Source organism: Erpetoichthys calabaricus, chromosome 12 (assembly GCF_900747795.2).
Source record: "Erpetoichthys calabaricus chromosome 12, fErpCal1.3, whole genome shotgun sequence".
NCBI lineage: Eukaryota > Metazoa > Chordata > Cladistia > Polypteriformes > Polypteridae > Erpetoichthys > Erpetoichthys calabaricus.
In genome coordinates this window covers 136,814,022-136,837,302 of record NC_041405.2, presented here as the reverse complement: position 1 = coordinate 136,837,302, position 23,281 = coordinate 136,814,022, and the positions used below count along the sequence as shown (strand labels likewise).

The 23,281-nt window shown below is 40.2% G+C and overlaps 1 protein-coding gene across 1 annotated transcript; it reads right to left on the bottom strand.

Moving 5' to 3' along the window:
* Positions 1–5,258: 5,258 nt before the first annotated feature.
* Positions 5,259–19,091, bottom strand: LOC114662721 (mast cell protease 1A-like). Its single transcript, XM_028816353.2, has 5 exons — positions 18,802–19,091; positions 18,570–18,720; positions 17,058–17,196; positions 12,287–12,544; positions 5,259–5,613 (listed from the first exon to the last, which is right to left on the bottom strand). The coding sequence occupies exons 1-5, from the start codon at positions 18,899–18,901 to the stop codon at positions 5,458–5,460; spliced, it is 804 nt and encodes a 267-aa protein (XP_028672186.1). The 5' UTR covers positions 18,902–19,091; the 3' UTR covers positions 5,259–5,457.
* Positions 19,092–23,281: the final 4,190 nt, after the last annotated feature.

Below are 23,281 nucleotides of genomic sequence, written 5' to 3'. Positions count from 1 at the left end.
TTGTGCCCTGTGTTGGCTGGGACTGGCTCCAGCAGACCCCCGTGACCCTGTGTTCGGATTCAGTGGGGTGGAAAATGGATGGATGGATGGATATTTGGGTATATTACAATATATTCACTTCAAGTAAGGGCAATATACCTTAGCTCAAAAAAACAATAGAAACTTCTTATTGCAACTAAACAAAATGAATAAAACACAATTTCATGAGGATGGTGTAATAATATTATGATACAAATATGTACTTCAGAAGCTAAATATTTTAGAAACCAATTATTGTACTTAAAAAGGTCAAATCTAGAATAGAATAAAAAGCAAGAATTGGCTGGCCAGCTAACCTGGGAGAATACAGGTGGGCTGAGATGAAAGACCACTAAGAGTTTGACAACAAGGTTACCCTGCAGTGGTAGTCATAGGATGAGTTTATGAGTCTATGGAATTGGCTAAGTTTTAAGAAAAATAAGCGTGGGCTGGAATGGGAGCTGAATCTCCCTGAGTTATGCCTGAACAGGACTGGAATGAAGCAGGAGAAGTGGCCTGCACTGTGACATCCCATTGGTCCAGGAGGTACATCAAGGGAGGCAGATGAACACAGAAGCAGGGTAACAAAGAAACTCTCTTTCATGACTATATTCCTTAATGTCTATATTCAGACATGCCATGCTGCCTAAGCCCTCTGCAGGACATCATACTGGATCAATGGCCATGGCAGACCACGTTAGACCCTACCAAGACACAGAGGCAACAGGTAGTCAATCCAAGATGAACTGATTATTACCCAGATTGTATTAATATCACTTTACCAACTCTCACATGCTGTACCTGAGGTTACTGAGTACAGCAGAACGTAATCCTGACAGTATGGTAAGAGTACGAGATTTGGGGCTGTGGACACTTTTTCTATGGTGTCGTTTCTCGTGACTGAAGACAGAGAGATATATTTAAAGTTAGTAAAGAATCTTTTATTCAAACACATCAGGCAAAGGTAAAGTGACAGAGAAGCACAGTCCTAGGACACCGCCGTTCATCTGCCCCCCGGCCAGGGTATCCCAAAGTTTTTATAGCGCTTTGTCTTGTGATTTTATTACACAGGTACTGCAAAACAACAACAACGGTTAGTTCCTTAAAACAATATATAAAAGCTAAGCTTTTTCTTATATCTCTAACTAAGGATTTTCTTACAGTCTCCAATATTGGCCAAAGACAAATGTCACGTACCCCCTGCGACCTTGTGACTTCTTCACCCTGTCTCATTTACTTTGAGGAAGTTAACCTAGAAAACAGTTTGAATCATATAGAAACTGATTTTGTTGAGCCCTTGCACAATATATTTTTGTCAGTTCATAGCCAGGGCTTGCAAGCATTGCTGAAATGAAAGTTTTTAGTCACCAAATACACAAGAGTACAAGGTGCTCAGGAGAACATCTTTCTTCTACAGGGCGCTCTGTCAAGGTCTTCGTAACAGAGAGATAAAAGGGGAGCAGGGTCACCCTGGGATGCTACCATGACAAAACACACTGTCAAACTAATAGTTGCAAAAAGTAGGAAATGCATTTCAAACAAGTCTCATTGAAAGATGGATACAAATGATGAGGGGGATGAGACCCTGCAAGTTGGGTGCACAGCTGCTTAAAAAGTTTTCTCAGTCCCCAGAGGTCCTTTATTTGCCAGTTTCAGTGGGAATGCAAACATCTTGCCTGGTGATGGTGAAGATCCATCTCTCTCCTCATGTGCAGCATGCATCCAAAACATGAAGGCTGCTCTCCATGTGGAGTTAACAATAATTACATACTGTACATAATTCATAATCTTAAAAGAACTCCCATGTTTATATTACAAAGTAATGTTGTTTATGCAGTGTGATGTTCATTCTAATCTTTACTTACCCCAGGCTAATAAATAAGCCTGTTTTGCATTCCAAAAATGGTATCTGATGCTGTACAGTATGTCTAGCAGTCTGTTATTTTTTTCTAACAGGATTTAGTAAAAGTTACAAAGTTCAAATCAATGAAGATTCAGAGTTTAAATCAACATCTTTTGATGGACGATGCACATGGGTGGGTGTCCTGGCTGGGATGGGGCAAGGTGCCATACCTGGACGGGAGGCCTACCCTTCAATGGCATAAGAAACAGGGTGAAGGTTGTCCTGCCCTAGCCAGGAGTTAGGCAGAAGATGCCAATTCCACAGTGGGTGAACTGGAATCTTATCAGGGTTGGATCAAGGAAAAAATACCCATCAGTGTAATGGAAGGTCAGGGGGAGACAACCTGGCAGGACTACATGCTCCCACAACACGCTAAGTGGCAGCTTCCCTGAGTGATGTTACCTGTTCAGACACCCACAAGGCATGCTGGGAACTGTAGTCCCACAGGGTAGCCTTGTTGGATTCCTTGGGTGCTGGTTCATCATCCCTACTTTATGAGACTTCCATCAGGCTTTGTCCCAGCATTGGAAGTAAACCCCCCTCCAACATAAAAGAAGCCACTCGACTTCATCCAGATGAGCTGGAGTTGGGTGGAAGTAGGATAAAGCTCATCTGGAGGAGTGGAAGGAGAGAGAAAAAGAGAAGGAGAAGAATTGTGTTGTATTAGTGGGTTTCAAAGCCTTTTTGTCAGGTATTTCTACAAATAAACATTTTTATTGTATAAAGGCTTGTGTTGTGGTGGTTGAGTCTGAGGTTTGTGCTGCTGCAATGCCCCCCCCAGTGGTTGCAACTCTACACCACTCTTCTCTAAAAGAGGTGTGGCCAACACCGATTCTATTTGGCCTCAGTGGCTGCAGGTTTTTGTTCCAACCCAGTCGGTAATTAGCAGCCAATTCTCACCAATAACAGATCCTGTTTAATTCCATGGTTTGTTAGTGTTTTAACTGTACCATGCCAGTTCATTCTTAAATCATAGTTTTTTTCCCTTTCTAATGATATATACACGTATCATCCAAGTGATGTGAAGCCTCAAACGGATGAGTGATTTTCAGTTCTTCACTTTCTCTTCAGTTTGCTTTCGTGTATTTAATTAAACCAAATTGTGAAAGATGAATACACATGGGAGGAAATGGAGACAAGTGAGAAGTAGAGCTGCTAGTTCCTTTGTCCTTTGCATCTTATTGCTAATAAGGAGCAGTTAAAACAATGCATACAGCTGTTTGCGACTAAAATACGCAGTTAAGGGTGAAAAATCTTAACAAGCGAGACCACTAAAATAAAGCAGAAAAATGTCACTTGAGCAATACGTGCTTCAGCAATGAATGATTTCTCATGAAGCAGTTGGGTTGGAACAAAAATCTGAAGCCACTGCAGCCCTCCAGGACCGACGTTGCTCAGTCCTGATCTAAAGGGTCTGAGTCTTAAATAGCAAATAGAGTAAATGAAGTTAATTAGTAGCAAGAACTTGTCACTAATTGAGAAAATAGTTATAATGAAAACCTGTTGCCATCGTGACTCTCCAGGATTGGAGTTGGCCACCATGAGACCCTAAAAGATCCAAAGTGTCAGTGTAATATTTCAACAGGTAAGACTGTAGTTTGAGTTTGAACAGACAATCTTTAGACTGGCGTGTTTGAAACAACATCAGTGTGACTTCGTTTGATTCCAGTTCATTGTCCAGACATGGCTTGTTTTGATCCATTGCAGTGTAACGGGTTGTTAATCAGTTCACAATTCCAAAACATTTTGTTTAACATTTGCAGTTTTTGCAGCAGCTTTGTCTTCAATAATTTTAACTTATTTTATTTTACACACAGCTCCTTCAGAACGTATTCAGATCCGTTCATTTTCTGAACATTTTGCTATGCTGTAGCCTGGTGCAAAAATTGTTTAAATTCATTTATTCCCCTCATCAACTAACATTTAATTTCCCAGAAGGACAATGGAAAAAGCAGGATTTTAGGAAATTTTGGAAATGTATTCAAAATTAAAACGTGCATCAGTTTCCCACTAATTGTTTCACTCATCACTAGTGACACTGAAATTGTTTTAGCATTTTTTTCCTTGAATGAACCTCTCATGAGAAGTTTTGGCATAAAGGTAGTTCTGCAGGGTGCCAGACATTGGTGAGGTGTTGCATGTTGATTAGCACATGCAAGTCACAATTTCAGTGTACTCTTTACATGTTACAAGATTAAACCTTTAAATGTGTAAACCTTCAAATCTGGGGGTTGAGGGCTCGATAAATTGATAAACTTTCACTTGAAGTAAAGAACAGCAGGATCTGTTGTGATTTGTGGCCAAAAGAAGGTGCTGTGGCTTTTGAGTGCACTTTTTGTTGTGACTGCTTATCAAAAGGGTGACATTTTACAGTCCCTCCCTTTCAAAGATCCAAGAGTACAGTGGGAAAAGGATCTCTCACTCAATATTTCCGAAAAGAAGTGGAAGGTAGCAATGCACAGAATTCACTCGAGCTCCATATGCACAAAACATACAATTATTCAACTTCAAATTATCTATGTTTAAAATTGTCCAAAATATTTCCAGGGCAAGATCTAACCTGCGAACGTTGCAATCGAGCTCCAGCCTCACTCGGACACATGTTTTGGGCCTGCACCAAATTAACATAATTTTGGACCAAAATCTTTAAATGTCTCTCTGACAGCCTTGGTGTCACAATCCCTCCTAATCCACTAACAGGTGTGTTTGGTGGACTCACAGAGGGGCTTAAAGTGGAGAAGGACAAGCAAACTGTAATTGACTTTACTACACTATTGGCATGTAGACTTATCTTACTCAACTGGAAGAATCCTAACTCTCCTATTCTAAGCCAGTGGGTAACTGATGTTTTATATTGTTTGAAACTGGAAAAAATCAAATTCTCACTTAGAGGATCTGTGTAGAAATTGTTCAAAACCTGGCAGGATCTAATCAATAACATTTTAGAATAAGCTTTAAATTGATGAAGCGGATTCCCCCCCCCCCCCCCCCCCCCCCCCCCACTTTTTTATTCTATTTATTTTAATTCATTTACTCATTAATTTATCCATTTACTTATTTTTTACTAGTTTAAAGTTTTACTCTGCTGGCCTAGCTCTCTTTCTCATGAGTGGGGGTTGATGTGTTTCAAACCTAGTTTTGATAAACTTGACTTGCTTGTATGGAAAGTTATTTGATTTTAATAAAATCAATAAAATGCAAAAAAAAAATAAATAACAAATAAGGTGACATTTGGGAGAGAGCTGGAGGGGTCCTCCCTCTTATTTATGTGTTTCTGCAATACAAAACTAGAACAAAAATCCATAATAGCACAAATATTTTAAAAATGAATGCCATATCAGATTCTGCAGGACTTTATTCAACAGGATGGATTAACAGACATGAAAGCAGAAAGCATGAAAGACACTTGTGTTGATGATTATAGACCAGTGTTTGACAATCACACAACAATCGCTGCTTTATTTTTTCTTCTTTTTTTTTTTGTTATTTTTTGGATTATTGCAGTTCATGCAGCAAACATTCTACCTTCATTCAGCTCAGAATTGTTTTATGGTTTTCTGAATCCACTTTAAGTATCTGGAAATCTTGGTATATACATTTGGTGTCTCTGGATTATCACAATTCTTGCCATGGCGGAAAGACACAACTCCCACTGCAAGATTTTGGCAAACTAAGGGCCCGCCTGAGTCACCCTGCATTTAAAGGAAACAGAAAAAGTAAATTGTTAAATGTACCATAACTGAAGATAACATAATCTCAGTGCCACATAAGCCAATTTAGTGCTGCGGAAGGCCATAGCTTGCCCCAGCAGGATAGATAGATAGATAGATAGATAGATAGATAGATAGATAGATAGATAGATAGATAGATAGATAGATAGATAGATAGATAGATAGATAGATAGATAGATAGATAGATAGTGCATTTCCTATCTATCTATCTATCTATCTATCTATCTATCTATCTATCTATCTATCTATCTATCTATCTATCTATCTATCTATCTATCTATCTATCTATCTATCTATCTATCTATCTATCTATCTATCTATCTATCTATCTATCTATCTATCTATCTATGTGCTACAAAGATAAAGATGCGAAAAGCACAATATAAAACCGATATATATTTTTGTCCAAATAACATGTTACATCCCTCCTGTTTTGGCGCAGGCTCATCCCTGGATTGAATTGTGGGTGGACAAGAAGCTGCCCCTCACTCCCACCCTACATGGTGTCTTTGCAGGTAGATGGGATTCATGATTGTTGTGGAGTGCTGCTGAGAGAGTGATGTAACCATAACTGAAGATAACGTAATCTCAGTGCCACATAAGCCAATTTAGGGCTGCAGAAGGCCATAGCTTGCCCCAGCAGGATAGATAGATACAGTTAGGTCCATAAATATTTGGACAGAGACAACTTTTTTCTAATTTTGGTTCTGTACATTACCACAATGAATTTTAAATGAAACAACTCAGATGCAGTTGAAGTGCAGACTTTCAGCTTTAATTCAGTGGGGTGAACAAAACGATTGCATAAAAATGTGAGGCAACTAAAGCATTTTTTTAACACAATCCCTTCATTTCAGGGGCTCTTAATTTATGTTTTCCATTTCCTCAGTCAGTCAGTGGAGCAGGACAGTGACAGCAGTCTGTCACTGAAGCTGCTCCTCTGTCTGGAGATGATCCTGTTCAGTGGATGCAGTAGATTCTCCATGATTAACAGGAGTCTGCTCAGTGCCTGTCGCTCTGCCACGGTTGTCAAACTGTCCAGTTCCGTGCCTACAATAGAGCCTGCTTTCCTCACCAGTTTGTCCAGGCATGAGTCATCCCTCTTCTTTATGCTGCTTCCCCAGCACAACACCACGTAGAGGACGGCGCTCGCCACAACTGTCTGATAGAACATCTGCAGCATCTTATTGCAGATGTTGCAGGATGCCAGTCTTCTATGGAAGTATAGCCGGCTCTGTCCTCTCTTGCACAGAGAATGTATTGGCAGTCCAGTCCAATTTATCATCCATTCTGTACGACAGAAGCTAAGCAGATCATATCTGACTGAGTATGCAGCACAACTCCCAGTCCGGAGCATATGTCACTCCTCTTTTCAGATCTGTTAATTAGCTAACTGGAACAGTTCGTATTAAATTCAGATCCTTACATTTGCCTAGAGAGTCGTCAATGGGTCAGCACCTATTTATATGGAGACACGTATGAGGTCCTATGCACCTACTGAACCACTAAGGTCTGTTGATTAAAGGTGCCTGGTGATGCCACCACTGTGTGGCATCAAATCTCAGTCGAGACTCTTTCTGTATAGCTCCTAGATGGTGGAATGAGCTGCCTAACTCCATTTAAAACTTGGACTACCTCAATATATTTAAGAAGTGCCTGAGACTCCTGTATTTGGTGATTTTATGTCCAACTAAGGTTTTGTAAACTAGGAAGTGAATCTCAGTTGTTTTTTGCTCTCAGCTGTTTACTTCTGATCATTAATTTTGTCTCCTTGTCTTATGACACTTGTCCCCAAACAGTCCCCAAGACAGATGTCGACCTCAATTATGTTGACCTCCTTTTTAAGTCACTTTGGATAAAAGTACCAGCTAATCAAATAAATGTAAATGTACTATTCCATGGGTTGCTGGGATCAGTCACAAGGAGACCTCCCAAGGTGGGACTTCTGGATTTTATTGTAAAAGTGCAGACCCTGCAATTACTTTCATAACTTTTGACTGAGCCTTTGCAGCCGCTGCTCCACGGCTCTGGAATGCCCTACCAGAGAGCCTGAGAACACAGCAGATTGTGGGCTGTTTTAAAAAACAGCTAAAGACTTTTGTTTTAGGAAAGCATATTAACAAGAATTCTACTAATTATTGTTGTTTTATCTCTGTTTTTAACTTGTTTTGCCTTTGTTTAAACTTTTTATGTAGCACTTTGAGATTTACTACAAATGTAAAGTGCCCTATAAATAAAATGCATTATTATTATAATTTATTGCAATACCTTGTCAAACCAGAGGATGGTGCCACACCCTAAAAAAATCTTCTAATCTCTGCATAGATGTGGAGAGTTCTAAAAAAATTATTGAAAGTAAGACAAAAAATAATGCTTGCATTCATCCATTCTAAACAGATAAAAAAAATTATATTTATACAGAATATATAGCCTGTTGAGCGTAGGAAAGGCACCACACAAATAAAATAAATTAAAATAAATATATATACTGTGGTCTTGCTCCCTGTGTTGTCTGGGATTGGCTCCAGCAGACCCCCGTGACCCTGTGTTCAGATTCAGCGGGTTAGAAAATGGATGGATGGATATATATATATATATATATATATATATATATATATATATATATATATATATATATATAAGAAATAAATATGAAAGAAGATGATCTGCTGTGGCAACCCCTATAGGGGAGCAGCCGAAAGAAGAAGAAGAAGTTATAAAAGACATAAATAAATGAAAGACCTGAGTGTGCTCAGCTCATGCTCAACCACAGCCACTAGATGGCGCATGTATTTTTAAATTTGTTCTGCGCTTGCATGCACCTCACTTCTCACTCAGCCCAAGCAGACAAACTCAGATTTGTGGTACATGCATGCTGCACGTACACACAACGAACTACCATATGTTTGACTGAGATGGGTTCCAGCGCATCTCAATCAATTTGTGGGGTGGGCGAGCGAAGCGAGTAGGGGGCACAGCCCCTTACTATATATATAAGTATTTCACAAAATTGCGTACACCCCTCACATTTTTGTAAATATTTTATTAAATCTTTTCATGGGACAACACTGAAGATATGACACTTTGATACAACTTAAAGTAGTAAGTGTACAGCTTGCATAACAGTGTAAATTAGCTGTCCCCTCAAAATAACTCAACACACAACCATTATCTATCTATCTATCTATCTATCTATCTATCTATCTATCTATCTATCTATCTATCTATCTATCTATCTATCTATCTATCTATCTATCTATCTATCTATCTATCTATCTATCTATCTATCTATCTATCTATCTATCTATCTATCTATCTGTCTGTCTATCTATCTAATGTCTAAACCGCTGGCAACCTAACAGTGCTCCACCAAACTCCATCTCCCGCTGTACATATGTACATATACATATCTATATATCTATATATATCTATATATATATATATATACATATATCTGCGGTGGGCTGGCGCCCTGCCTGGGGTTTGTTTCCTGCCTTGCGCCCTGTTTTGGCTGGGATTGGCTCCAGCAGACCCCCGTGACCCTGTACTTAGGATAAAGCAATTTGGATAATGGATGGATTGATGGCTTTATATATATATATATATTCACATAGTGGTGGACATAAAGTAGGTTACAGTTTTGAGTATGTGGGGCCGGTAATTTGAGCACTTACGAGATTGTACCTAAGTGCGCTGTGCTATTGTGACAGTCTTTTGAGTTATAAAGTTAATAAAGCTATTGAAGCTATATCTGTCCATATGAACAATTGTAACCCTATTTTTTCCCACCCCTGTAAATCTTTTCTATATATCTACAGAAGACAAGCTGAAGGAGCAAATGCTCCATTGCTTTCCACTACAGTGCATTCCCTAGTCAGGAAGTTCCAGGAAACACCTTCTGCCTAATTAAAAAAGTAAAATCCCTGTTATCAGCTGAGCTTAGCCTGTACTTGTGCAGACCTGCACTGGAGATGTGTTACTTGTAAGTAACATGACATTACTGTTAATACTTCTGAATTACTACTACTACTGTCTTAGTCCAGTTAATTATCTGGGAAGGCCAGAACATCCTACAAACCGTGTCTAAATGGGACTCCAGTCAAGTCCAGATTAAGATCCTCATGGATGACACGGTGTCAAAATTCAAAAACCTGGAAGTGACCAGGTAGCAAGGAGCCGACCCAGACTGTCGCAAAGATGACTTTTAAAATAGCAGTATCACACAAAGAGAACTGGTAACTCAACTGGACATACTGCCGGGTGTTTTTCATACTGACATACTTTTTCTTGACATTATTTGTTCTTTGGTTTTTATTATTTTTGAGTTATTTCTTCTCTTGTCTTTGTGGTTTTGTGCCCTTGCCTGAGCTGACCTGCTGACTTCATGACTCTCATCCAAACTTTGACACTTGCTCATTTGTGACTTTTGTGTCTCCTATTCATCAACTACAGGTAAAGTATGAGAATGGAGCAAATAAGTATAAATTTAGGTTGTTAGTGTGCAGAGCTGTGATATCAGGACTCGGTAATTCAACTCATTCATTTCCTAATTCTCCATAATAGTCCCAATTTCTGAACACATAGAAACTATACTGCAACTCTTATAAATGCCATTAAATTGCCACAGTTGTCCTTCTTCTTACATTTAAGTTTAAAATTCCCACCTGCTCTGATTAAATCTTTGTAATTTATCACCCACTCCCACTTCTAAACTCCTATATTTCTCTTTGTCCATTTACTCTTGAAGGTTTTCTTAATTTGTTTTTTTTTGTCATTGTAATAAAAGTTACGGGGTTCTAGTCTCCACTAGAAACAAAAGATTTTATGTAAAATGACCAGTAGAATGAGACATGGTTAAAAAAATACATGCTAGGGTTGAAAACCAGAAAGTCAAACTAGAGATTCAGTTATCAGGAAGCCTTTAAATTAAAACAGCCACACGTAATGCTGTTTGAATCCAGATCTTAGATTGAGTGGAATCTCGTGTGACGATCTAAATACCGTTGGCATCAGCAATCATGACCTCCTGGTGGACACTGGGAATGTCATCATTGTAATAGGAATGCTATTCCCTCAAGAAAGTGATGGCCATACCAAAACAAGCAATCTGAAAAAATATAAAACTTTCAAATGATAATTCAAAAAATGTTCCTAATGGTAAATTTGAATTCTTTGGAGTAAAAAATAAATAAATAAATATATAAAATAATGTGTACTTTTCATGAAAAGACTACAGAAGTCCAACCAGAACATAAGATTTTCAAGTTGAAGTTTATAGTCTCCTGCAAGATGCTCTCCTGCATGTTTCCCTCTGACTGCTGTACTGTAAAATATTTGAAGGAGGCCTTGGATGTCAATGTATTCCAGATGGCAGAAAACAAGCATTGAGAGCTACTGGGGGCACTCCTTCTATTATACCAGACTGGTTATGCCCCTTTATGGACAATATTACATGTAAGACTGCAGGGACACCAGGGTGTCCTTCCTTGGTTTAAACAGAGGACAGTACCTGACCCCTGAGCTGGTTAAGGAATAACCAGAAGTGATCGTGGACTGACCCTTCAAGTCAGAGGGCTGTTGAACTCGCAGATGTTTGGGATGGAAGTGGGAGTTGAAAAAAGGTTCAACATCATAGGAGCAAGAATGGAATGGTTTGGAAATGAGAAAGGTTTACATTTACTTATTGGGATGACACTGTCAGGCATGGGCGTTGATGGACTCTTCTGAGGGCTGGAGGAAGGTATGTAATAACCTGCCAAGACGAGAGGGAGGGTTATCGCTGACTTTGTCCTGTTTCTCTTCTTCCCTCATGCCTTCCGGGCATTTCACCATAAAGGACACGCAGCTTAAAGAAAGGCATCTTCTCCTGGAAGACCTGAGTAGGCCGCACAGCGGAGCACAAAATTAACTTCAGAGAAGGAGGAACCCCGGATCGAGGAGCAGCGCATTTGCACGTTTTTCTTTTTTTTTTCATTTTTGTTTACTTCGTCTGGCGATGAATAAAAGTTACGGCCCCGGTTGGGGTCCCAAACTTGTGACTGATTCCAGTCTGTCTTTCCTCTGCCCGAACACAACATCTTAAACTAAGACAACTTGCAACATTTGAGGTACGATTGGTTCTTTTTTCCAATTGGAGTACAGACAGGTGAAATGATTTGCTCATGGTCACATGCTGTCAGTAACAGGCTTTGAATCCACAACCTTAGGGTTTGAAGACCAAAGCATTATCTATTGAGCCTCACTGTTTATGAGAATGGTCTTTATATTGGTTTATTTTGGGGGGAGTAAGTGTGGCAGGCACTGCTTTTGATAGAAAGGGATTGAGAACCTATTTAAGACTGAGAACCATTAGGTTTATATTTTCCTCTTTTTGCTTAAGGTATATTTAGTTTCTTTAAAAAAATGTTTAACCAATATTGAGTCAGGTTTAGGGTGACGATTCATTTATCATTTTAACTCTTCCCTGTGTAGAAAGATAATACAGTATTATTATGCGTTCCTGTTGTCATATTCTGTTTAGGATTTAAAAGCTGTGTTCCCCAGCCAACATTATATTAAATGCAATTTTCCTATTGCTGAACCAAAAAAGGTGCGCATTCTAAATTTAACCTTAAAATTTTTAAAACTGACCCACCTGACAGAAGCCTCCACTTCTCTTAGTGCCTCCTGTACACAAGACATTAGGTAGGTAGTGTTCTTTCCAGTAGTGCCGACACTTTTTTTCATCTATCACTGTCACGTTGGCCACCTGTAACCTTTCAGTGGATGGGCGACTTGATGGAGTTGCCCCCCAGCCGGACACCTCACATAAGCTCCCTGGCTTACCATTCTTGTCTGTCTTTGCCAGTTTAATTTCTTTCACATCCTGGATCTTCACTGCTGGCTTTACTAGCTGAGAAGAACAAAAACATTGAGGAGGAAATTAGTTAAGATCCATTTACATTTATTTGCTGAGTAGAGTCTTTTATCCAAAGGTACTTACAAAAGAGGTCAACATAATCAAGTAAATATCAATCTGGGGGACGGTTTGGGAACAAGTGGTACAGAGCAGGCTATAAAAATTGATCATCCCAAGTGGCCAATGCAGTACAAGCTCATTACAATTCCTAGGTTACAAGAACGTATCAGCTAGACATAAATTCACCAAACAAGAGTGTCTGCAAACACTTCCTAAACACATTGAAGGAGTTAGGGCTGGTTTATACTTCATGCTCAGAACACATACACGCACTCATCATGACTGCCACACGTTCCCAGCTTTCTTTGGACGCATCCCCTGAGCACATCCTCAGAAATTAATGTGACATGTGTGCGAGTTGTACCAGCAAAAATATGGGTGGCTTGTGTGTTCAAGTTTTGGTACGTGACGTCAGCATCATTGATGTGACGGCAGGCTTGCAGCTCCAACTGTATCTATCTGCGTGCTTCGATGTTTGATTAATGGTTCGATGTGGTGAAGCAAATCATCAAACTTAAATGCTGACATGCAAATGTCTTCACGGTGCTTTTCTTCATCCATTTCTTGCATAGGCAATACAAGAGTCACATATTCCACATCGTAATGACGCAGCACATTTAAAGGTCTCACATACTGTCTCCACATTCTGTGTCGCTGTTGGCGTCTATTTTTTTTTTGCACCATCGCAACAGCTTCAGAATGCAAATCATTTTTATTTTTAACATCTTTCTTCCCTCATCTTTCAACACAGTGAAACTGGACGTTGATTTCTCGCACTGACACTTGGTGGATTTCCTCCAGATTTGCTTAAAGTATGTGTACAAGTATAAACAGTACACTGCTTGCGTAGCAGTAACGTCCTCAAGCTCATGCGTTCCATAGCCTTAAGTATATCCCTGGCCTTAGCAGTTTTAAAGGAGGTGGGCAGCTCATTCCACGAGCGGGGGGGCTACACATTAAAAGAGTCTGGATTGAGATTTGAAGCCACTCAGAGGCCCTGTTACCAGATGCTGTTCATCAGCAGATCTGAGTGGGCAAGAAGGAGCAAAGAGCCTCACAAGGGTTTCTTTTACAAGGGTGCTAACTTGTCGACTACTCTGCAGACAAACATCAAGGATTTGAAGTTCACATGTGTTACTACAGGGAGCCAATGTAGTGAAACCCAGGTATAGATAGAAAGGGGTACATACGACCTTAGGGAAAGCAAGCCTGTGTAGAGTTCATTCAACAATACAAATAATCCATCCATCCATTTTACAACCCCCTGACTCCGAACACAGGGTCAGGGGGGTCTGCTGGAACCAGTCCCAGCCAACACAGGGCACAAGGCAGGAACCAATCCCGGGCAGGGTGCCAAACCACCTCAGGACACACACACATATGCACACCCACACACCAAGCACCCACTAGGGAGAATTTAGAATTACCAGTCCACCTAACCTGCAGGTCTTTGGACTGTGGGAGGAAACACATCCATCCATCCATCCATCCATCCTCTTCCGCTTATCTGAGGTCGGGTTGCGGGGGCAGCAGCTTGAGCAGAGATGTCCAGACTTCCCTCTCCCAGGCCACTTCTTCTAGCTCTTCCGGGAGAATCCCAAGGCATTCCCAGGCCAGCCGAGAGACATAGTCCCTCCAGCGTGTCCTGGGTCTTCCCCGGGGCCTCCTCCTGGTTAGACGTGCCTGGAACACCTCACCAGGGAGGCGTCCAGGAGGCATCCTGATCAGATGCCCGAGCCACCTCATCTGACTCCTCTCGATGCGGAGGAGCAGCGGCTCTACTCTGAGCCCCTCCCGGATGACTGAGCTTCTCACCCTATCTTTAAGGGAAAGCCCAGACACCCTGCGGAGGAAACTCATTTCAGCCGCTTGTATATCTTTCGGTCACTACTCATAGCTCATGACCATAGGTGAGGGTAGGAACATAGATTGACTGGTAAATTGAGAGCTTCGCCTTGCGGCTCAGCTCCTTTTTCACCACGACAAACCGATGCAGAGCCCGTATTACTGCGGACGCCGCACCAATCCGCCTGTCGATCTCACGCTCCATTCTTCCCTCACTCGTGAACAAGACGCCGAGATACTTGAACTCCTCCACTTGGGGCAGGATCTCGCTACCAACCCTGAGAGGGTACTCCACCCTTTTCCGGCTGAGGACCATGGTCTCGGATTTGGAGGTGCTGATTCCCATCCCAGCCGCTTCACACTTGGCTGCGAACCGATCCAGAGAGAGCTGAAGATCACGGCCTGATGAAGCAAACAGGACAACATCATCTGCAAAAAGCAGTGACCCAATCCTGAATCCACCAAACTGGACCCCCTCAACGCCCTGGCTGCGCCTAGCAATTCTGTCCATAAAAGTTATGAACAGAATCAGTGACAAAGGGCAGCCCTGGCGGAGTCCAACTCTCACTGGAAACGGGTTTGACTTACTGCCGGTAATGCGGACCAAGCTCTGGCACTGATCTGCTGGTCTGTTCTGCTAATCATTAAACTTAAATATTCACCTCAAAAAACCTATTAAAAAGATCAACTTGTAAGTTTCATGATTCACAAATGTAGCAAAGGAGGACCGTATATCTGGGAGAAGGTCAGGGCATGTAGTGTTCACTCCTAAGTGTTGTTCAGAACACTGGTAAAGGATTCAGAGTATTCTGTACAGCAGCTCCGAAAGAAATTATGGCTAATTTATTTGATGATATATAAAGCAGTATACGTGTATTTGAATAGGTGTGTGTGTGGTCTACAATAAAGAAAGGATACAGAAACCTCATTTGTAAATTACACAAAAGTCCAGTAGATGTCAGTATTACTCTCAAATTAGTCTAGGTGCTAACTTGAAATTTAAAGCAATAAAGTTTATCAATAAACAATACCAACAAATGTAGAGTAAGGCATAATATTAATGTAGTAACAAAAATTATTATTGAAATAATATTGCTGTATGTTAATGACACTGAGGAAAATATTCTTAGTACTTAAATGCTAAACATACACTTTAAACAACATTACATTTTAACTGCATAACAAACAGGTAATGCAAGTGAAATACAAATGAAGTTACTTCTGGTCGTTAATCACAGTTTCTTATTGAGTCAGAAGACTAGACTCTTAGTTATTATAAATTACTACTGCTCAATGTGGAAATGACTAGTACATGAATCTCTTTCACTAAAAGAACATCCCATAATACTATGTGCTCTTGTACATGCTGGGACATGCACCCAGAAATGTGAGATGTGTATGCCGATTGGTGCTGTCTCTCTAACAACAATTATATATATATATTTTTTTTTTGTAAAACTGTATACAAAACAGATTTACTTATCACTTCTTACACAAAAGTAAAATAAACCAACCCAGAGAAAGCCCATCAAAAAAAGCCTGATCAGCCAAAAATGGCATTTTTGTGATCAAATTGTGTTTAGATACACATTATACACTTTCCATGTGTCTGGTTTACCTTACATTACTTTCAAAAAAATGAGAGAAGAGCTTATCTTTAATTGTTTTTGTGTGGATCAAAAAGAAACTAAACAGCATCTTTGCATTTTTTCCAAAAAGCCAACTGGGAATTCAATGTGACTACAATTAGGTGGGAAACATAAACATCACAATAGAAATATCCAAAAACTCTCATAGCAGGTCAACACAGCATTTAATAAGATGGTTGACCTAATGGGGGCTCATCTGCCACCAACAGGTGAAAATACAAAGCAACTAAGCAATAGGAAACATTTAGGCTGCGTTCAATTTACCTGAGATGTCGGAGCTGGGAATGACGTCACACCCGAGTTGAAACATGAAACAGTAAAACATTTGAAAAACCAATAAGGATACTTCCAGGAAAACCTTTGTTGTGCTTGCGCCATTGGAATACATAGCAGCTGATAACAACACATTACGGAGAATTTTGCGTATCCAAACACCGCAACAACATGTCCATGGATAGAAGTTGGACAGCACTGTGTGCACGAAGATTTAACGAGACTCAATAGACAGAAGTGCTAATAAAATGAGTAATACTACAGCTTTCAGTAAAGTTTGTGGTGTATGTCACCAGTTGACCAGCCCCGAGTTTCCCACTTGGAAATTCTGACTTAAGAGGGAAATTCCAGTTGGGAACCTGGAAATTCTGACTTCCCCACTCAATGGAATGCAGCATTAGAAAAAAAAACAATTAACAAAACGGAAGACAGCTAATGAACAAAGATTCAATTCTAAAAGAAAGGAACTAATATTAGGAGGCATAAATGACACCTGGTTTAAACAATTAGGTCAGAAAATTAAAAATAATAATAATAATAAATAAAAAAACAAAACCCAGAGTCCCAGTGTGATTCTTGTTAAGTACGACACAATGTAACGTGACATGATGAGCACATTATTAGTAATGTTCAAAGAACGAGCCCCCATGTTGTAAATGACACTCACCAGAAATGCTTACCTTCAACAACATGATGTCATTTTCGTACTTTCTTCTTTGGTAATTTGGGTGAGGGTAGTAGTCCTCCACTGAGAAACGCCACTGAGGTTGAATCTTGCTGAGTCTATGAGCTCCCAGGACGACGGTGAGTGTCCTATTCCTGAAACACAGTTTGGGCTTAATGAACATTTAGCTCAGCAGCTCAGCTAATTTCTTTTGTTGAAGGTTAATATGTCTGTGGTTGCACAGTGGCACTGTCGCCTCACAGCTCCAGAGCCCTACGTTTAAATCCAATCTTGGTCACTATCTTCGTTGAGTTTTCTATGTTTTCTTCAAGGCTGATTGGGTTTTTGCCCAAAAACTCCATTTTCTGGCCACATCTCAAAATAATGTTTATTGGCAACTGTTTGATCTGTATGAGTGATTGTGGGAGTATGTACAAGTGTGTCCTGTGATGGCACCTTGCTGGGCCCTGTCCCTCTTTACCTTGTGCCACTGTTTCCAACTTAACTTCCTTTCACTGTGCCAAAAAGCTCCCAAATGGCAGCTCACACTCTCCTATCTGTATCTAAAATGCGAACCTTCATAGAGATAGTAGTAGAGGGTTGATTGAAATGGACATTTTGTAACTGTGTTCATTTTGGAGGATACCTCAAAAGGTGTGCTGTAGGTAAAGGTTTGGAATGATGTCAGGTTTCCTTCCACTTTTTAAGGACGACTTTGGCTAATACAGTATATAACTGCAAATTGAACCCATGTGAGTACAGTATGAACGTGTGTGAAAGTGGGTTAAGAATAGGACTGGCATGTCACCAAGGGCCAGTTTGTAGTTTTCTGCTCATTGTTACTAGTATAGCCTCCAGCATCTTTGGCCCAGTACTTGGTTTAGAAAATGATTGGATGGGTTGATAAATAAATGGATAAATAATGAAAAAGGGGTGCACATAGAATAAACTACACTAATATCTTCCAGTCTATAACAGCAATTTACACCAGGGACATGTCTGCAACATTTTTTACCAGTTTTTTCAGGTACAGTAAAATGAATGTACTTTAAGACCAGTGAGCATAATGATAGGATGATGGTTTTTAATTGTCCACATGTGCACAGCATCACAGACTTAAGAAGGCATTAGACTGAAATTGAATAAAATGGTAAATTCACACACTCAAATAAATACTAGAGACACCTACACTGAACTGAGAAAGAGCAACTCCCCTGAAGTCAACAGATGCATTCGAACTATAAAGATCACACTGGGTTAAACAACAAAGTGTCAGTGTTGTTTTTAACTTGCTGGATGGCAGATGAGTGGTCAAGAGCAACCAATAATTAAAGAGCACTAGGCTCTCGATCGACAGATACTTCCCTCCCAGCCATTGCATCAGCAGGGGAATTCCTTCCATCAGATTTCCTAATGCACCCAAATTCCTTTCTTTGCTGATCAATGGTGATTGTTCCTCCATATCCTCATTTTACGCTCTTTTCATATTTTGGTTACCCACCACCCTTCAGTATTCCCCGGTACATACTTATCTCTACAGTGGGCTGCTGTCATCACAAAATACTTGTCTATCAGGAATCCGCCACACTTGTGCTTCTCATTGATCTGCACAGAAGCCATGTAAGGTCTGGAGTGGGGATGAGCCTCTTGCCCATTAATGATCACTGCAGCAAAGGATTCTGAAAGACATAAAGAAGTCATGATTGATAGACATGGCATGAGTAGTCCTCCCCTGGTAGGGTAAGGGTGTTCTGACTTACCATTGCATGTCAGTGTGATCACAAGGCCAGCAATGGTCAGCATACAATGCCAGGGACGCATTGCCACTCCTAACAGCCTCAATGTCCAGACGTTTTGCATTTATGCGTTTTGGTGCTGGTAGAGAAGTTCACAGACTGCTGGGTTTCCAAGTACAAACGTGAGTGAAGAGGAAGTAGGCTCGGCCTGCGAGTTAGAAGATCCGCTTGCTCTTGCTCGATCTGTCTTTGTCTTTCCCCTTGTTGCACAGAGTCAGAGTCTCACATTTGCAAAGCAATGTGCAATAATTACATTTTCCGTCACTGGGGTCCCATTTTAAGTTTTCAGTACGTTCTGTACATATAACACCTATCAGCGCAGATCAAACCACAGTGCCCTGCAACTCTTCCTGCTTTTTTTATTCTTGCAAACTCTTTTGTTTTCAAATTTTGTAATGTGCCAGAGGTTAAAAAAAGGACAGTTGTTCCTCAAAGCTTCACTTCCACACTATGATCTAGTAAATAACTCCTGTACAACATCAGAAGCATCCGACCCTACCCCAATCTCAAACAAATGTCTAGTTCAGGGGATGGATTATAGATTGGACTACCATTTAATCTCACCCGCAGTAGATGTGAAGTTCACTGTGACCATAAAACTCATTTAAATCCCTGACATTTAAGGCATTTGGGTATTCTTGTAGTTTCTCTCCCCCCCAAAAAAATCGAGTTGCCAGAACTACTTGAACAACAAATGCTGCAAAGAGGTAATGATTTCAACAAGATGAAGAATGAAGAGGGGATGGAAAAGGAAAAGGTCATCCATTAAGCTTTACACTCTTCTCCACTATGTAAAATCACAATATATTATTATTGCTAGACTCCGATTAGCCCGCGAACCTACTCTGGATAAGCAGGTCTGGAAAATGGATGGATGGATTGGTTATTATTGCACCCTTTTTATTAAAAATGTGAGTAGTTACTATCATTTTGTCCTGAATCTGACGAGTGTTATGCTCTGGATTTCAAATTTCTATGCTGTCCCCATTTGCTCCACCTTCTCATTAGACATAAGATGAGAGCACAGGGGGAAAAAAACCTTAACGGACTAGACAAAGTGCTCCAGATGCCTCCTCTGTTTCAGGTGAGAACTGGAATCTTCCAAGGAAGGACACATTCCTGAAAGAAACAGGAAGGAATGGAGTTGTGACCCAACCCAGTAAAGTCAGCTGCACCACTGACATCAGTTCTGGCCACCAGGACTTCTGGTCACCTGACTCAGGACCAATATAAAAGAGAAGCTAGCCCGGCCTTCCACAGTTCAGTTTTGGCAACTGTAAAAGGAGGAACTCCACCATGTAAGGTGAAACCGTCACAAAGAAAAGAGTCCCTACCCTAAAAACTACACCATGAAAGGTTGGGAGCATGCACTGATATAGTGGATTACTGCACCCATCACATGACAAACCACTTCATGATCCCAAATTAGGACTCAAATGCAGCCGTGCAACAGGTGTTACCTCAGCACCACACTAGTTTGAATGGAATGGAACAATTTGAGGTTTTTTATGGTGGCTGGAGTGCCAATCCTACCATCAAGTTGGAGGACCTGCTTGTAGGGCTGGATGCAGGTTAACATCATACCAAGACAGAGCAATTGCTGATTAAGGGCCTTGCTCAAGGGTCCAATGGAGTGGAATCAGGCCTGACATGCATATTACTGCTGCCAGTTCATGAAAAGCTCTCACGTGCAATGGAAAAACCTAGTAACTATCATTATGTTTTTTCAAAATTGAGTTTGTTTTAGTTTGTGGAGTTACTAGGTCTTTCCTGATGTATAAGGTAATGATGATGGTCAAATATGTCTTCATTCTGGTCATAGCATGATGGGAGAAGCTAGTATGTACAAGACAAAAAACCTTGCAACTCCACTAACCAATGACAAAAGACCGCCTAACAATGAAAACGTTGGATTGTGATTTAAATGTTGCGACTGAGGTGTTTTTGATTTGTGAAAAAAACAATATTGTGTACGTAAAGCTCAGGAAACATAAAATCTAGAGATTGTTAATTATAGGGGCGACGTCATTTTCTCAATTTGCCGAAAACTTGAAAGATGTGACATACTGGGTTTTTCCATAGGTGGTGTGATCTGGCTAGGAACTGTTGCTGGTTCGCGGAGCTATACAATTTCCCAAGAAAGGGCCATAAGGAGATTCACAAACTAAATCTCGTCCACTTATGAAAAAGGATGAAAACCTTTGGTTAAAAAGACCAGTTTCATATTCCGTCTGAGATACATTAGTTATCAATTACTGTACTATTTGAGTTAGCTTGAACTACTATCATTTGTGGAGCTTTCAGGCTATATACTCTAGAAAGTTCTATGACTATGATTAATAGTAATTTTTTCATATGTAACCACACAGATTAAGTGCTGTTTAACTAGTGTTTGCTTTATAATATAACCTCAGGGGCTAAATAGCTTTTTTACTGTTTTGACCAGTAGGGGGTGTTGCAGCACCCCAAACCCCAAATACAAACACAACCACATAAGTCCCTGGTTCAAACAAGCAATTTATTATACACAAATTTCTTTCACAGTCTTCTTCAAAGGTTGTGCAATCACAATTATAAGCAAAAGTCTTCTTCTCTGACTTTTACCTCTCCTCCATCCCTTCTCAGTGAGCTTCATCTTCATCCACCTGTATCTGACTCACTGACTGAGGAGGAGTGGCTTCCTTTAGAACAGACCGGTGCCACCTCAATGCATCCAGGAAGCCCTTCCAGGTCAGACGGAGCCTCCCAAAAAAAAGGAAACCTCCTCCCCACAGCTTCCTGTGGCAGCTCCCACGAGACCCAGCGGGTCTGTCCATTGGAACTCCAATTCCCATGAAGCCCAGAGGGTGTGTATATGGTAGACCCTCCAGAGAGCTGCTGCCACCTGTCGGACTGAGGAAGCACATGGTTCTGATTGGTGGTCTCCTTCCCTCCATCCATTATCAAGGCATCCTGGTCAGATAGGGAACCATCCGTCCTAGCCGGGATGCCAGCCAACCACTGAATTCTATGACAATTCATGTTACATAAATAACATTTCAGAAGCAACCTCAGAGGCTAAGCGCCACTCCTTAGCATGTGTTTCACAATGAAACCTCAGAGTCTAGGCAGCTTAACGTAACACATGTTACATTTAATTCAAAGCCTAACAGTTAAAGAATACTCACCAATTATGAATATTCAAACTATGAACCTCAGTAGCTGAGTTCCAAGCATGTGTTCACATACCTTTCCAGCATTAATTACAATGATAGCTGGCAAATAATCAGTACAATAATTGGCAATTTCTTAATAGCAAACTCAAAATTATATAAAGTAAGAGAATAGAATGAAGTTAAAAAATGGAGAACTAGAGAATACTAGAGAGGCATGGACATGCATTCCGAAAGACAGAATTACTTATCTTTCTTTTGTACAACTTATCTGTTTTATACACTGAGAACTTAAAACAAAATCAGAAATCAAAGTTAAATGGATCAAAGTGTGGCTATAAAATCTTCAAAAGAGTTAACACCAGTTCCCTTTGCCCCTGAAAAAATTGAAAGAGAGGGGAAACGGACCAACACTTTGCACATCATTTATTTTGAGAAAGCATACTTGGGAACAGCTTTATCAATATACATAATTATAGAAAGATTTTTCAGAGGTACAATAACAGAACCAATACCCTTCTGAAAAAGGTGTTCACCATAATTAGCATTCATTTAAGACCAAACATGCCTATGAAGATAAAATTCGTAAATGACTTTCAATGAACTATACAGACGTAAAACTGGTTGAATGTTCATTTGGTTGACTTGAAACAGCTGCGTTCCTGCAAAGAAAAGCCCACTTTATCGTAGAGCAAAAGAGTTTTTGGAAGGTAAACGGACCTCTTAGTCTTTCCTGGAGCAAACAGCAGTTTAGTGCTGATGCAGATGTAATTCCTTATGCCATATGCTCCAATCTCTAATACATACGTTTCTATAATATTTCATTACAATTTCTAATTTTGGATACAAATAACATAACAAACCACCTCCAGCCCTATTAATGCAATTTAGGATCTTGGCGGCTAACCTATAATGTGGTGGGCACCAGTCCATAGCAGAGCCGACTCACACACTCACACATACATTCACACATAATGAGGACGGTTTAGAGTCACATAATCAATTTTACATTTTTAAACTTTTAATTTTGCTGAAATGTATTGTACTCAGGTGTAAGCATTAATTAAACTTGCTTGCCCAAAGTTTCTATTATTATTATTACTTTTTTTAGAAAAAACAGTATATTTTAATTTGCCAACGGGAAATTGTGTTTTTCAGTAAAACAACTTGTAAAAATTAAAAAAAAACTTAGTCTGTTTTTACAGTTTAAAATGGGGTCTACAGGGCACTGGGCCAAACCTGAAAACAAAACCCTTTTACCAAAAACGTCAGTTTTCAGAATGTCCTTGAAT